The sequence below is a fragment of the Bos taurus genome, chromosome 10 (assembly GCF_002263795.3).
Source record: "Bos taurus isolate L1 Dominette 01449 registration number 42190680 breed Hereford chromosome 10, ARS-UCD2.0, whole genome shotgun sequence".
NCBI classification, from domain to species: domain Eukaryota; kingdom Metazoa; phylum Chordata; class Mammalia; order Artiodactyla; family Bovidae; genus Bos; species Bos taurus.
The window spans coordinates 11,444,482-11,461,994 of NC_037337.1; the positions used below are offsets into that span (position 1 = coordinate 11,444,482).

At 39.4% G+C, this 17,513-nt stretch overlaps 1 protein-coding gene across 8 annotated transcripts in view; it reads right to left on the reverse strand.

Moving 5' to 3' along the window:
* Window positions 1–15,767, reverse strand: part of STYX (serine/threonine/tyrosine interacting protein) — a 107,084-nt gene extending 91,317 nt beyond the window's left edge. For 5 of the 8 annotated variants that reach the window (XR_003036698.2, XM_059890655.1, XM_024997832.2 and 2 more), the window contains exons 1-2: window positions 15,426–15,767; window positions 408–440 (exon numbers count right to left, since the gene is read on the reverse strand). Coding sequence is in view for 7 of the 8 variants with exons in the window: in XM_059890655.1 (XP_059746638.1) it covers window positions 408–440; window positions 15,426–15,482 (90 nt within the window). In the remaining variant the exon portion in view is untranslated. Of the gene's footprint in view, window positions 1–407; window positions 441–15,115; window positions 15,177–15,425 lie in introns of all 8 variants that reach the window. The other 3 variants (XM_059890657.1, XM_059890656.1, NM_001193128.1) reach the window with 3 other exon arrangements.
* Window positions 15,768–17,513: the final 1,746 nt, after the last annotated feature.

A 17,513-nucleotide genomic window follows, 5' to 3' on the forward strand; every position in this document is an offset into this window, starting at 1 on the left:
GGAAATCAGACACAAATGTAAACAATTAAGTCAAAACGGTGATATGCTTTACAGTCTACTCTCCAGAGTTTATCTAAACTACACAAACACAGAAAGCAAACTGCTTTCAGAAATAATACAAATACTGTGCCCAATTTTTCAGATGAAGAAAACCAAAGTGACTCATTAAACACATACATATGTAACTATTTCAATGATTCTAAGAAATTTCATCTCCCATCTTTTTAAGAGCCACAATTAACTTTTAACATGTTAAAAGTTAATATGAGTATTTAAAATACTCAGTGATGAACCTACAGATTATGAGTCAATAGGGCTCAAATCCTTTGTGAAATTAGGTTAAATTATTTAATAATGATAGTAACAGTAATACAGGTTGGCTGGAATAAACAAGGAGGTTGTCATACCTGCATCTCTCGTCTCATAGGGTAGGTCCACTCCTTAAAAATGGAAGGAAAACATAAGAAAAGTAAATAACATTATGAAAAATGTCACCCAACTAAAGGTCAAAGATGTGATATACAAGCGTACGGATTTTTTAAAAATACATTATACTTGGCGAATATTCTATAAACACAAGCAGATCAACTGGCTTCATAAATACGTGAAAATTTAAGTGATAAGAAACAACGATTAAGGTGACTCTTAAGTAGTCAGGCTTCCAAAATTATGATTATGTTACTTTATAACAGACCGAATAGTTCAGTAATTGAAAGTATAGGTATTCCAGATGTTTCTCACAAAAATGATATTCTAAATCAGAGATGTAAAACAGACACCTTGTCATTTTGCCACCTCTAATCAACTGACAGTAGATAGCTCTTGGGCTTCCCTTGTGGCTCAGCTGGTAAAGAATCTGCCTGCAACGCGGGAGACCTTGGTTTGATCCCTGAGTTGGGAAGATCCCCTGGAGAAGGGAAAGGCTACCCACTCCACTATTCGGGCCTGGAGAATTCCATGGACTGTATAGTCCATGGGGTTGCCAAGTCGGACACGATTGAGTGACTTTCACTTTATCGGCTTCCCTGATAGCTCAGTTGATAAAGAATCTGCCTGCAAAGCAGAAGACCCTGGTTCAATTTCTGGGTTGGGAAGATCCGCTGGAGAAGGGATACGCTACCCACTCCAGTATTCATGGTTTCCCTTGTGGCTTAGCTGGTAAACAATCTGCCTGCAATGCAGGAGACCTGGGTCGATGCCTGGGTAGGGAAGATCCCCTGGAGAAGGGAAAAGCTATCCACTCCAGTATTCTGGCCTGGAGAATTCCATGGACTGTATACTCCATGGGGTTGCAGAGTTGGACACGACTGAGCAACTTTCACTTTCAGACAGCTATTAATTAAACCTTTTGTGGAGAAAAATTCAAGGAAGAAAAGAGTGCTGTGATCATTGAGCAACATCTGCAACGGATGAAAAAAGAACAGAATGTGATAGGTATTTATCTGCCATGCCTGATCTAAACTGCTAGATGCTTATCAAATAGCCTTTCCCATATCTTACTTGGGCTTGATTCTGTCTAGTTCAAGTCCCTTTAAAGATACACTTTACGTCAGTACAGAGTTCATTCTTGGAATGCAGACCAAAATAAAATAGCTAGAAAGGGAAGTTGCTCAGTCGTGTGAGACTCTGCAACCCCATGGACTGTAGCCTACCACGTTCCTCCATCCATCGTCCATCGGATTTTGCAGGCAAGAGTAGGTTGCCATTTCCTTCTCCATGAAAAATGCCAAAGCAAAATGGCAAAGACAGAAAATATTTTAAAAGTTAGAAGAAGATAAAAGCAATTACAGTGAATTGAAATGAGAAATCAAATACACTACAGGTAGTCTTCATTTGTAAATGGACTACATTCTAAAAGTTTCTAGCTTAGTTGTTTAAAACTCAGAATTAAAAATAGTAATTAGGTTTCTAAAGTTAAAACTGCAAAAAGGTTTTTTAAATTTCTTTAGAAAATTTTAGAATTACAGAAAAGTTAAAAAAATAGTACAAAGAATTCCCTTTACCCTCCACCCAGATTCCCCAAGTCAGAAAAGTATTTTTAACACAGAAGGTAGAAATGTTATACTTCTGTAATGGAAAGAGAATATATACTCCTACAATGACCATCACCATTCCTTTTTTTTTTTTAATAAAGAGAAACAAAATACATTTTTTGTTTCAAATCTTGAAAACTGGTCTCAACAATGTAGAACTGGTCTATAAACCCTGAGAAACCATCTACAAAATGACTGTTAAAATACATCTTCCAAAGTATCTTTAGCTTTGCACAGTGGCAGTATCATAGCCAATGATAGCCAATCTGAGGCATGTTAACTTTGATTCAAAAGTATCTTTAAATGCACAGATGAACTAAGAAGTGAGGAAAGTCCCCAGACAGACACACACTCACAAACATAAGAAAGCACAAACCCAGTAAGGGCAGTAAACACTGAAACACAGCATCCTGAGAAAATCTGCTAGTCTTTTCAGTCTTATGTTTCTGTTCTTTTTCTTTTAAATAAAAAACAAATTTTTATTCATATCTTCCACTTAACAAAAATGTTGTAGGCTTAGATGTGAACCCAAAATAACAATTTTTAGAAGAAAACATATGAGAATATTTTTGTGACTGGGTTAGGCGAATACTTCTTAAATATGACACCAAAATCACAATACATAAAAGAAAAAATAAACTGGACTTCCATCATGATACAAATATCTGTTCTTTATAAGAAGCATTCATAGTTAAAAATTGAAACTTGGAGCCATGAACTGGAGAAAATACTTGTAAGGAATGTATTTGATAAATAAACTGTATCTATATAGAACATAAAAAGAACTCTTAAAACTCAATAATAAGATTTGAAGAAACAACGAAGAGACTGAATTACTGATCAAAATCATCCCAACAAACAAGTCCAGAACCAGACAACTTCACTGGTAAATTCAACCAAACGTTCAAAGAAAAATTAATATCAATCCTTTACAAACTTTTCCAAAAAACAAAAAAACTGGGAACACTTTTCAAATTCATTTTATGAGGGCAGCACTGTTGTTCAGTGCCTAACTCATGTCCACCTCTTGGCGACCCTATGGACTGCAGCAGGCCAGGCTTCTCTGTCCTCCACTATCTCCCAGAAAGTGAAAGTGAAAGTCACTCAGTGGAGTCTGACTCTTTGCAACCCCATGGACTGTATAGTCCATGGAATTCTCCAGGCCAGAATACTGGAGTGGGTAGCCTTTCCCTTCTCCAGAGGATCTTCCCAACCCAGGGATTGAACCCAGATTTCCCACATGGCAGGCAAATCGCCAGTATTCTGGAGAATTCCATGAACTGTATAGTCCACGAGGTGGCAACGAGTTGGACATGACTGAGCAACTTTCACTATCTCCCACAATTTTCTCAAAATCCTGTTCACTGAGTTGATGATGCTATCTAACCATCTTATCCTCTGCCACACCCTTCTCCTTTTGCCTTCAATCTTTCCCAGCATCAGGGTCTTTTCCCGTGAGTTGGCTTTTAAAATGGATGTAAGAATGAAGTGCTAAAACGACCAAATCTGAATGTAGAGCTCAAATAATTTTTACAAATATCAGATCAGATCAGTCGCTCAGTCATGTCCGACTCTTTGCGACCCCATGAATCGCACCACGGCAGGCCTTCCTGTCCATCACCAACTCCGGGAGTTCACCCAGACTCACGTCCATCGAGTCAGTGATGCCATCCAGCCGTCTCATCTGTCGTCCCCTTCTCCTCCTGCCCTCAATCCCTCCCAGCATCAGAGTCTTTTCCAATGAGTCAACTCTTCGCATGAGGTGGCCAAAGTACTGGAGTTTCAGCTTCAGCATCATTCCCTCCAAAGAAATCCCAGGGCTGATCTCCTTCAGAATGGACTGGCTGGATCTCCTTGCAGTCCAAGGGACTCTCAAGAGTCTTCTCCAACACCACAGTTCAAAAGCATCAATTCTTCGGCGCTCAGCCTTCTTCACAGTCCAACTCTCACATCCATACATGACCAAAGGAAAAACCATAGCCTTGACTAGACGAACCTTTGTTGGCAAAGTAACGTCTCTGCTTTTGAATATGCTATCTAGGTTGGTCATAACTTTCCTTCCAAGGAGTAAGCGTCTTTTAATTTCATGGCTGCAGTCACCATCTGCAGTGATTTTGGAGCCCAGAAAAATAAAGTTTGACACTGTTTCCACTGTTTCCCCATCTATTTCCCATGAAGTGGTGGGACCGGATGCCATGATCTTCTTTTCTGAATGTTGAGCTTTAAGCCAACTTTTTCACTCTCCTCTTTCACTTTCATCAAGAGGCTCTTGAGTTCCTCTTCACTTTCTGCCATAAGGGTGGTGTCATCTGCATATCTGAGGTTATTGATATTTCTCCCGGCAATCTTGATTCCAGCTTGTGTTTCTTCCAGTCCAGTGTTCCTCATGATGTACTCTGCATAGAAGTTAAATAAACAGGGTGACAATATACAGCCTTGATGAACTCCTTTTCCTATTTGGAACCAGTCTGTTGTTCCATGTCCAGTTCTAACTGTTGCTTCCTGACCTGCATACAAATTTCTCAAGAGGCAGACCAGGTGGTCTGGTATTCCCATCTCTTTCAGAATTTTCCACAGTTTATTGTGATCCACACAGTCAAAGGCTTTGGCATAGTCAATAAAGCAGAAATAGATGTTTTTCTGGAACTCTCTTGCTTTTTCCATGATCCAGCGGATGTTGGCAATTTGATCTCTGGTTCCTCTGCCTTTTCTAAAACCAGCTTGAACATCAGGAAGTTCACGGTTCACGTATTGCTGAAGCCTGGCTTGGAGAATTTTGAGCATTACTTTACTAGCGTGTGAGATGAGTGCAATTGTGCGGTAGTTTGAGCATTCTTTGGCATTGCCTTTCTTTACAAATATACTTACCCACAAAATCACAACTTAGATGGAGATTTCCATCATCCCAGAAAGTTCCCTCTTTCCTCTTCTCAGTCAGTATCTCCTGTCTTCAGACTGACTTTTATCACTACAGATTTTAGTTTTGTCTGTCCTAAAACTTCATGTAAGTGGAATCATTTGTTGTTTAGTCACTAAGTCGTGTTCAACTCTTTTATGACCCCATGGACCAGAGCCCACTCAGCTCCTCTGTCCATGGGATTCCCAAGGCCAGAATACTGGAGTGGGTTGCCAGTCTCTTCTCCAGATCTTCCCAACCGAGAGATCAAACCCTCATCTCCTGCACTGGCAGGAAAATTATTTACTAATGAACCACCAGGAAAGAATCATACAGCAGTACTATTTTAGGTCTGGTTTATCTCAACCTAATGTCTATGAGATTCATCTATGCTGTTGTGTATGTCAGTAGTTTATGCCTTTTTATTGCTGTGCAGTCACAACTGACTCATTCTCCTGTTCATGGAGATTTAAGTAGCTTTCTGGTTTTGGCAATTATGAATAAAGGTGCTGTGAAAACTCTTTTATATGCCCTTTGATGGACATATGCATTTATTTCTCTTGAATATATGTGGCAATTAAATGACAATCAGAGTAGGCCTATATTTGGCTTTACCAGACAGTGTCAAAAGTTTTCCAAAAGCAATTTATGCGCCCACCAGCAATGGATGGGAGTTTTAGTTGTTCCACATTCTCACCATGGTCTTGCTTTAAATGGCACTGCATTTGAGAGAAAGCCTAGGACCTACTCAAAGTGGAAAGCGAGATCATGACCAAAACACTGGGTCCCCAAAGGGCAATACCTTCAGTGAAGACACACTGGAGGGAGTAGAAGCTTACTTCATCCCCATAAAAATGAGTACCCCTGCCTTTCCTATCTTTGGGCCTGAGTAGGTGGTGGTGGTAATAGTGGGATGGGGTGTTAACCAGTCTGATTCGTGAGACCAAGTGAAAATTTAATGTCAAGTGGTCCTGAATGAGTGTCCTGGGAGAAGTAAATGCATTTTCTCTCTGGAGGAACATACTCTAAACCTAAATCAGAAATAATTCAAAAGTTAAGTTCTAAGAACTCACAATTTAAAAATTCATTAAAAAAAAAAGGAGGAAATAAGCCAGTATCAGAAGCCATACAACTGAATCACATCCACAAAAACTTCAGATATTAATTACAACAATAAAAAATATTGCTGTCTTTGTGGATATGATAAAACATTCACTATAAGAGTACCCTTCAGTTCAGTTCAGTTCAGTCCTCAGTCGTGTCCGACTCTTTGCAACCCCATGAATCACAGCACACCAGGCCTCCCTGTCCATCACCAACTCCCTCCCGGAGTTTACTCAAACTCATGTCCATCGAGTCAGTGATGCCATCCAGCCATCTCATCCTCTGTCGTTCCCTTCTCCTCCTGCCCCCAATCCCTCCCAGCATCAGGGTCTTTTCCAATGAGTCAACTCTTCACATGAGGTGGCCAAAGTACTGGAGTTTCAGCTTTAGCATCAGTCCTTCCAATGAACACCCAGGACTGATCTCCTTTAGAATGGACTGGCTGGATCTCCTTGCAGCCCAAGGACTCTCAAGAGTCTTCTCCAACACCACACTTCAAAGGCATCAATTCTTCGGTGCTCAGCTTTCTTCACAGTCCAACTCTAACATCCATACATGATCACTGGAAAAACCACAGCCTTGACTAGACGGACCTTTGTTGGCAAAAAAAAAATCTCTGCTTTTCAATATGCTATCTAGGTTGGTCATAACTTTCCTTCCAAGGAGTAAGCATCTTTTAATTTCCTGGCTGCAATCACCATCTGCAGTGATTTTGGAGCCCAGAAAAATAAAGTCTGACACTGTTTCCATCTACTTCCCATGAATTGGTGGGACCGGATGCCATGATCTTCGTTTTCTGAATGTTGAGCTTTAAGCCAACTTTTTCACTCTCCTCTTTCATCAAGAGGCTTTTGAGTTCCTCTTCACTTTCTGCCATAAGGGTGGTGTCATCTGCATATCTGAGGTTATTGATATTTCTCCCGACAATCTTGATTCCAGCTTGTGCTTCTTCCACCCTAGTGTTTCTCATGATGTACTCTGCATAGAAGTTAAATAAGCAGGGTGACAATACACAGCCTTGAAGATGCTGTAAAGAGCAATAATGCATAGGAACCTGGAATGTTAGGTCCATGAATCAAGGCAAATTGGTTAAACAGGAGATAGCAAGAGTGAACATTGACATTCTAGGAATCAGCGAACTAAAATGGACTGGAATGGGTGCATTTAACTCAGATGACCATTATATCTACTACTGTGGGCAGGAATCCCTTAGAAGAAATGGAGTAGCCATCATGGTCAACAAAAGAGTCTGAAATGCAGTACTTGGACGCAATCTCAAAAACAATAGAATGATCTCAGTTCGTTTCCAAGGCAAACCATTCAATACCACGGTGATCCAAGCCTATGCCCCAACCAGTAACGCTGAAGAAGCTGAAGTTGATCGGTTCTATAAAGACCTACAAGACCTTTTAGAACTAACACCCAAAATAGATGTCCTTCTCATTATAGGGGACTGGAATGCAAAAAAAAAAAAAGTACCCTTAAGTATAATCAAATATTAAGAAATCAATTTTTTAAAGACCCAAAAGGAATATGTAGAACTGAAAATGTACAATTGAAATGAAAAGTCATCAGATAGGCTAAACAGAAGAAAGGATACTGTTAAAGAGAGAATTTGTGAATTAGAAAACAAAACTAATGAAATGACCTAAATCCAGAGTTGGAAAATATGAGCAGTTAACAGACTGGTAAGATAGAAGTAAAAGGTCTAACATCCATAGAATCTAAGTTCTAGAAGGAGGGGTGAAAAAATAAAGGGGAAATATCACACACAATATTAATAAGAATTTTCCAAAACGAGTTAAAGGTACCTTAGAAATAGGCAGCCCATAAGGGAAAGAAATGCACAGGTAAACAGGAAAAGAGGAAACTGCTCAGCACAGCAAACACAGAAAGAAGATTTTTTTTTTCCAGACTAAAAGCAAATAGAAGAATGGAAAATATGAATAGAGGCCAGAAGACCTACATATATGCAGCCAATTAATTTTCCTGAAAAGACACCAATGTAATTCAATGGAGAAAGAAGTCTTTCAACAAGTGATGCTGGAAATAACTGAATAAATGTCTGGGAAATAAAATAAATTTTGATCCTGACCACACATGCACACATGTGCATACACACAGACAGACACACACAAATGTCTCATGTGTCTTCACTGCTGTAATCTACTTCCAATACTTGATGACAGTGCTCGGCACACAGTGAATCAGTCAAAGAGATGCAGCTTTGTGTGGGTCTATGAGACTTGACCCAAACAATGTTTGACTCCTGTGTGCATAGGAGCTCAGTTGTGTTCAACTCTCAACAGCCCCGATGGACTGTAGCCTGCCAGGATTCTCTGCCCATGGAATTTTCCAGGCAAGAACACTGGAGTGGGCTGTCATTTCCTCTTTCAGGGATCTTCCCAACCCAGGGATCAAACCTACCTTCCATTTCCTGCATTGGCAGGCAGGTTCTTTACCACTAATGCCACCTGGGGAAGCCAGTGGGCACTCAATAATTGTTGAATGAATGAAAAAAAAGTATATGTGTGTTTGTGTGTAAACATAAATGCAAAAATAATATAATTTCTAGAAGAAAACATAGAAGAATATCTGCAACCTTGGGAAAGGAACAATGTCTTAAAGAGGACACAAAAGGTACTAAGCACAAAGGAAAAACAATTTAGTAAATTTGATTTAATGAAAATTAAAAAATTCTAATCAACTGAAATATACTGCTAAGAATACAAAAGATCAAGCCACAGACTGAAAGAAAATATTTGTAGTACATATATTCAACAAAAGACTTGTATCCAAAATACAAAATACCAACAATAAAGTGAAAACCTAATTTTTAAAATGGGAAAATAAGTGAAGAGACATCTCATGGAAAATAACTAAAAGGTCAATATCACACGAAAACATGTTCAACATCATTAGTCAGTCATTAAGGAAATTCAAATTAAAACCACTACATACCCACTAATGACTAATGTTAAAAAGTGACAGTACTATATAAGTCAGTGTTGATGTGGAGCCAGTGGGACTCTCAAACACTGCTGATGCGAGTATAAAATGAAATGCTAATAATACACCTACTCTATTAATTGAGCAATTCTTAACAAAGATTTGCTAAAGAGAAATGAAAACATATGTCCACCAAAAAGACTTGTACAAGAATATTCAAAGTAGCTTTATTCATCATAACCCCAAGTAACCCAAACGTCTATACATAGTATACTCATACAATGAAACAGTACTCAGCAATAAAAAAGAATCAACAACTCATAAACACAACAGAGATGAACTTCACAGATACTATGATCAGTGAAAAAAGTCATTAACAAAACAGTTTCTTTTGCATGATTCCATTTATATGAAGTTCAAGAACTGACAAAACTACACTATGGTTATAGAAATCATAATATTCACTGCCTAATGTGGGGTGTGGTAGGCGTTGCTTGGAAATATGAGGTAACTTCCTATGTTGGGAGAAATGGTCTATATCTTGATAGAAGCAGTAAACACTGGTGTATATATTTAACAAAACTCACTGATTGTACATAATATCTGCATTATACTCTATGTAAATTTTATAATCTCTATCAAAAGGAGAGAGAATCCGGACAAGACGACAGATTACATATAAAGAAAAGACAATTCAACTGACTGATTTCTCAACTACAAGAATGAAACGCCAGAAGAGTAATACATTCAAAATGGTGAAATAAGTAACTGTTAGTCTAGGATATATATTGAGAAAATCATCTTTCAAGAACAAAAGTGAAATAAAAGACAATTCCATATAAACAAAAGAGAGTCTACTACCAGCAGACTCTTATTAAAAGAACATCTAAAGTATGTTTTTTTGAAGAAAAAGTACTGCTGTCTCTATTTTACATTTCTACTTTAGGCACTGAGAGCATACATAACCTGACTTCAAGTTCAAGTAGTCTGACTCTATAGAGTCCATTCTATTCATCACTACACTATACAGTCTCTCAATGTAAGAAGGAACTATAAGCAAACATATAGTTATATTTTAACAAATATAGACTATATAATATGATTAGCTTATAGAGATTAATAGAATAAAGTATGTAATTTACAAGCCAGTAGAGGGGCAAATGTAATCAAACTGTACAAACTGAATGTTTATCTGCTTTTATAACTTACCAATATATTATAACCTTCTTATATTGAAAAAATGTTAAACAAGTCAAATACTCTTGTCATTTTAGTCACAGAACCCTTAACCATTGAGCACAGTACCTATACAGAATATGCACTGAGGAGATTCATGGCACTAGACTCTATGGATCTTTTTTTTTTTTTTTTTAAAGATTCTCTAGCAGCCTTATATTCCTGAAAAAACTTGTCAGAGTTGTGAGAAAGGATGTGATTAAAGAAATATGTACGTTTGAATTTACCAAAACTGAAATTTCTACATTATGTGTGACAAAAGAAGAAAAAAAGAGGACCATATATAGAGAAGTGGTGTACATATATTCTAGGGACTATGAGGCAATATACCTGATGGCACTTAAAGCCACAGGATAAACATGTGCTTCTTTCTGGTGTCAATTTTATCATAAATTCCACCCCCCCCCCCCGAGGAAAAAAATATTTTCACTGACCACTAACTTAGAACATTCATGTTAAAACAAACATGACCATATGAATAGAATTCAAAATTTATACGAATTTTTAAGTGAAACAAGAGGCTTCAAATAAATTTTGAGCTTCTCATAAGGTTGTATTCGATAGAACACATATACTGTATTTATAGAAGAGATAATAAAGGAGTAAGAAGCAAGCTGTATAGAAGAGAATGAAAAATTACTCCTATTCACTGGACAGATAAAAATTACTCTTATTCACCTGTTATATGACTTGCTGTAACAGGCATGGTTCCTTTGAAACCTAGAATGTCTTTTCTCATAGAAAATTTCATTTGGAGCATTTCCTGGTGCCAGCATCAGATCCTGATCTCAGAAGTTTACCTTCTTTATCTAGCCTGATTACTACCTACAGAACAAATCTTAAACTTGCCTTGTCTACCAACTCTGCCTTTAGATCAGGACTTTGAAAGTCATTTATGCTCACAGTCTTGCTCTACCAGACATGTATCTGTCTGAACATGTATCTAATAACCAAGTCTTGCATATATATCACACTCAATCTTAATCTCAGCCTGCCCACATTGTTTCAAAAATTCATCTCTTTAGAGATGGTAGTATTAATAAGGCAGACTCTCATTATAACTGATATGATGTATTTTGAGTTACTCCTATAATTAGTAGAATCAATTTCCCAAACTCTGCTGATTAGCCAAGCAGTCCAACTATGTTTCTCAAACCAAAGCAAGCCAGTTAAGCCAAAATATCCTTAATTGTGAAACACACCATGCTTCTGATGGGAATTCACAAGTGAAAATCCTTCAATCAATATGAGCTATAAGATACCACATATTAAAACATCTTTCAGGCTCTCTTCTTACTTCTCAAGCAAATGCAATTACATGACCTATAAAATCACACTTAGGGGACAGAAAGAATGCTATAAAAATGTTCAAAGACCAATAAACAAATAAATGTACCAACTTAGGCTGGTTGAAACATAATGTTTACAAATACCAAGAGGACTGTTTAAACAACAGGTTGGGGCAGTTAAGGAAAAAAAAAATTAGAATACTATACCTGAGCTGGGACACTTCACAAAACAGAAAAAGTAGTATTATAGTTTCTCTCACCGCTCCCTGCCCCCAAAAAAGATCCTCTTCAGAGTAAGCTCTTTCCTTCTGGCCTAGCTCAAGCTCTGCTTAAACCAAAGGACCAAAAGCAATTTTTACTTTAAAAATGAGAGGGTTGGGAGGATATGGAAAAACAAAGAAGTATTTAAGTAAGATGCTTCCAAATCAGTTATTTCTAAACCTAACTGCCACTGGAATTATCTAGTTCCATCTTAAACCAATTAACTCAGAAAAGGAGTCCAGCCTTGGTTATTTTTTAAAAGTTCCTTGAGTGATCCTACTCTTGTTGTTTAGTCACTCAGTAGTTCCCAACTCTGTGACCTCATGGACTCCTCTAGCCCACCAGGCTCCTCTGTCCATGGGATTTCACAGGCAAGAATACTGCAGCAGGTTGCCATTTCTTCCTCCAGGAAATCCTCCCAATCCAGTAATCAAACCTGAGTACCCTACAGTGCAGTCAGATTCTTTACAGCTGAGCCACTGGGGAAGTCCAGCAAGTGCTACAGAAGCTTAGAAACCTGGGGATCGAACTCCTCTGGAGATGGGAGAGTGGACACGAGGAACTGGCAAAATCAGGGAAAGCTTCTCAGAAGAAATGATGCCTCATGTGGGATCTAGCCCCAAAATAAATAGTTAATCAGGAGAGGGCAAGGGAAATGTGCTGGCAGTCATGGCAGGGGAAAATTGTAGCTTAAAGCTCCTAAGGTAGGGGGAAAAACATAGAAGCATTCCAGAAACGGAGAGAAGGTGACTATAGATAGGGCCCGAATGGAGCAAGGGGAAGAGTTGCTCATAACATGATTAAGAGAGGCAGGTGATGCCAGTTCACACAGGACCATGCTGATGACATTAGGGTTTGAACTTCATCCTCAAAACAACATGAAATTACAGCAATTTTAAAGGAATGACAATCTTTTTGCAAGCTGACCTAAATTTTTGCTAGCAACCATTCTGGGAAGAGTGCTCTATCCAGTATTTCAAGAAACTTGGAGGTAAAAATTTTTATAGAGGTGACAGGATCATAAAGTTATCATATCCTGATTACATCAATCATTAATAGTCTTCACTGAAATTACTGTACTTGAATTTCTTTTTTACTTAAGCAAGACTGGAATGTGATTGGGAGTGCTTCCTATGTGGAAAAAATTATGCTGGCTGGTCACCATAATTGTGTAAGAACATCTGCCACTTTACATATTTCACTGGAAATTAAAAAATTAACATTGTTTTATTAGTCACTTTTCCTTCTCCAATGCATGAAAAGTGAAAAGTGAAAGTGAAGTCGCTCAGTTGTGTCCGATTCTTAGCGACACCATGGACTGTAGCCTACAAGGTTCCTCCGTCCATGGGATTCTCCAGGCAAGAGTACTGGAGTGGGTTGCCATTGCCTTCTCCAATTAGTCACTTTACCATGCGTAATTAACTAGATGCCCTATTTACGATTATTTACAGTTCTGTCTGGCCAGAGAGCATCTTCCATCTTCTGTGAAATGCTCCTATCATCTTGGTGGGAGGACTACCAATGATAAACTTCAGTCCCCTCAGCCCAGAAGTATGTGACCTAGACTGGATCCCTCACTATATTCACCCCTTCCTGGCTCTCCTGACTGATCCCAAGGATAAGCCAATCCACTAGATTTTGAACACTAAAGCTTAGAGAAAAGTGCCTTTCCCCCCTTAATGTGAATGCTCTAAGGGTCTGACCCTCAAGCAACTGATGGTCAAACTTGATACCTGTGGAGAAGCCCAAGAAAAAGAACAGATCTTGACAGAAAATAGAGACAGGCATTAATGAAAGGCAGGGGCTGTACTGCTGCATTTTTAATACCATCTAGTCAAGTCTCTGAGACCAGTTTGCACTCCAAACTTTCTGGATTTTGTTACTTCTTTTCTCTGTTGCTTAAGCTCCTCTGGTTTCTGTCACTTGTAACTGAGAGATAACAAACATCCAATGCTACAGAATAAGGAACGAACTGGCTTTCAGTGGATGATATGAATATCATTATGTACTAGGGTTAAGTATTACTTCTCTCCAACACAAGAAAAGCAGCAAGCAGGAAAGAAGTAAGCTGTATTCCTAAGAATTTTACAATCTTTGCAAGGATAAGATATATTATTATTCAATAAGAGATTAGATGCAAAGTCTGTAAACATTTTAAACTAGAACTATTAAGACGAGAACAGGGAAGAATTGAGGTGTATTTAAAAGGACAATGAACTGAGAACAAGAAGACCAAGGTGCACTAGGAATACCATTTATTCTTAGTAAGCTACTATTTCTTCATCTTAAAAGTGGGAAAGCTCTACATTATTTCTAAGGTTGCCTAGTGTTGAAATTACTGAATCATTTCAAGGATATAAAAGCATACTCTTCATTCACATTATTCCATATAAAAGAAAAAAGTATAAAATCATTTTTAACCTAACCTAAATTCTACTTTTTTTTTTCTATTTGAATCTCCTAAAACATGAAATTCTCAAGGATTATTATCACAAGCAATGATCCCCCAAATCAAAAAAAGTGAACCAACCACAAAAGAAGACATTCAATAGAATGAATACCTGCCATAAACTGAATGATCTCTTAAAAGTAGAAATTTAACATTTCTTTCTTGAGACTACTAGAGCGCATTTTGTCTTCAGAAAATTTCTAATTTAGTAGTCTCCAATACCATAAAGCGGAGAAGGCAATGGCACCCCACTCCAGTACTCCTGCCTGGACAATCCCATGGATGGAGGAGCCTGGAAAGCTGCAGTCCATGGGGTCGCTTAGGGTCAGACACGACTGAGCGACTTCACTTTCCCTTTTCACTTTCATGCATTGGAGAAGGAAATGGCAACCCACTCCAGTGTTCTTGCCTGGAGAATCCCAGGGATGGGGGAGCCTGGTGGGCTGCCGTCGGGTCGCGCAGAGTCGGACACGACTGAAGTGACTTAGCAGCAGCAATACCATAAAGAATTTTAAACTAGGAATAGATGGGGGAAAACTCAATACAAACGTTAGGGAGGGAAGATGTAAGATGGGATAAAAAGAACCCCGAGTTAGAAATCAGGAGACCAAGTTATAAAGAATCCCCATATTAATTTCCCTCCAAAGGGCAAGTTTTTTGACTGAAGTTTTCAGATTCAAATGAGCTAGTTTCGTGCCATTTTACTCTGATGATCACGGCTTGCCTCAAGAACACCAAAAATCAAATCAAATCAAAACAAACCAACTGCTTCTGGAAACTTGTTGAAGGCACACTTCCAAGTTCAGGCCCCACATCAATTCCACACGTGGGCTCATGTGTCCCACAAGTCAATCGATGACACCAAAGATTACCCCTCAAAATGAGATTAAAAACATACCCTTGCATTGCTTTGGCAATAAAAGGGTTACCTTACTTCAAGTAAGTCCTCGACGCCGAATCTGGGGAAGAAAGGACTGAAGTAAGTAGACCAGACCCGGCCCCGGCGTTTTCGGAGGGGAAGAGGAACTCCCGGAGCCATGGTCGGGGCAGACGGCCCCGGAGCGAGAGACTCCGCCCCGGGGTCCCGAGACGCCCTCAGGAGGCAACAGGGGTACCAGTAGGTGAAAGCTCCGACGGCTGGGGCCTGGGGTCCGCCCCTCGGCGAAGAGCCACTGAGGCCTGTGCGTGTTAGTCACTGACAGACTCACCTCGGCGTCTTCTTTGCACTGTGGGAGCGAGGGGAACTCCAGCTTCACGTCCTCCATGGTCCTGGCCCGCGGGTTTGTGGGTGGGGCCGGGTAGGAGTGGGAGTTACCCGCCGGCCGACCCTCGGGCAGGCAGTGGCGGTGAAAGGAAAGGTAGACCGGAGGACTGACCGGGAGGCAGCGGGCTTACAACTAACACACGCAGACTATAGGGTCCCGGCGACTCCGGCAACAGCGGCCGCGACAGCCGGGAAGAAGGTTGGGCGGCTCGTATCCGGCCGCCATGCTGCTGCCGTCTTCCTCCCCCCCGTGCTTCCGCGCCCCTCAGGCCGCCCAGGCTCTGGCACCAACACGAGCCCTACAACCGTCTACCCTCCTTCCCCCTCCCGCCGTCCCCCCGCCGCCCCAGCCAATCCCAGCCTACGCTTGCCTTCGGCCCGCCCCCGCTGCAGCCGCCAGGTGTCAGCGCGCCGCCGCCCCGCCCCTTCGCGAGCGCGCAGACGCGGGGGGGCGGGGCCCCGGAGGCGCCCGGGCGGGAGCTTGCCGGGTGCGGAGGAGGTGGGGCTGCCGCAGGAGGGAGAAGGAAGGACTGTCCTGGGAAAGGCAGTGGGATAATCTGAAACGACAATGCCCTTTCTGGAATCAACGCAAATCCCTACTTTGGTGTAAGAACCGGGAAGACATCCTAGCCACCATAAACTGGCATACGAAAGGAAACTATAGTTTTCTCCTCTATTGAGAATCCTGCGCAATCTGTGGTGAGGTTATAACCAAAAAAGAGTAATGAAGAGTTCACCTGAAAATTATGTAATGCTACACAGAGAATGAAACACTATCACTTTTAAGCAAATCGAAACGGTGTACTTTTAACAATACTTGGGAATACGACAATTGGAAAATATCAAGAAAAAATCTTAAAGAAAAATTGATAGCTCACTAATTTGTACATAATACTGAAGGTCTCTTTAATTTTAAGATTAGACTTCAACGTTTTAGTAAACTATAAACTACATGGCTTTCGATATCTTTTTAAAAGGAGTTTGAATCAGTTAATACTATATTGTTTATAAAGTTCAGGTATATAACACTTTCTCTGGGCCTAGGGAGATAATGGTATCTTTTTTGTTTTTTAAACAGATGAAAATTAAGAAAATTAGTGGAAGAACCCACACTTAAAACATTCAAGATTTGTACACCAAACTTACTCTTTTAAAAACTCCACCCCCCCCACTAAAGTAAAAAAGTGAGAAAATCATTCAATAACTGAACTGCGAATTACAATGGAAAGAATAAAAAAGAGCACATTGATATTTGACCGAAACCTGACATCCTATTACTTTTTATAGTCATATTTATGAAACACGCTAAATATATAGAGAAATAGAACTGTTTAATTTTGAGTATTAAATGGCTAGTTTGAGGGCTCCATTTTCTTTATCACTATCTATAAACAGTTCTCTTTTAGTTATAAAAAGGTACATATTACTCTGCTAGCAAGTTTTTTATTAGAAGAATGATTTTATACTTACCTGAGTCATACTCACTTCTTCAGTGTTTACTAAACTGAAGGCAGTTTCTTTTTTTTAACTGCACCTTTAATAACATAATCTTAATTGATGCCCAATGATGATTTCCTATTGTAATTTGTTAAAGCTTTAATTGCCACATAATATGAGAAAGAATTGTGTATAGGTAACAGAACTTTTGTTTTGAACACTTCTGACATCAACATCCCCTACATCAGACACTCTGAGCCTGGTATCCATAGATACCTATGGAGTCCATGGGTGAGCTTGGGAAATAATACATCTTGTAAGTTTTAATATATGCAAAATTGTGTGTACCTATGTGTAAATTTTTCTGAGAAGAGTGTACAAACCTCCTCAAAAGGAAATTATCATCTTACAAAAATCAAGAAAACCAAGTCACATTTAATAGCAAACATTACTTTTAATCATAATCTTAAAAAAAAGGTATGGATGTGCATGTACTATATCAATCAACTATCATACAGCCTAATCATAGTAGGCAAAGAAATAAATACTTTCTGGAAGGAGGGATATACAGATATAGACTCTCTCTCTCACACAC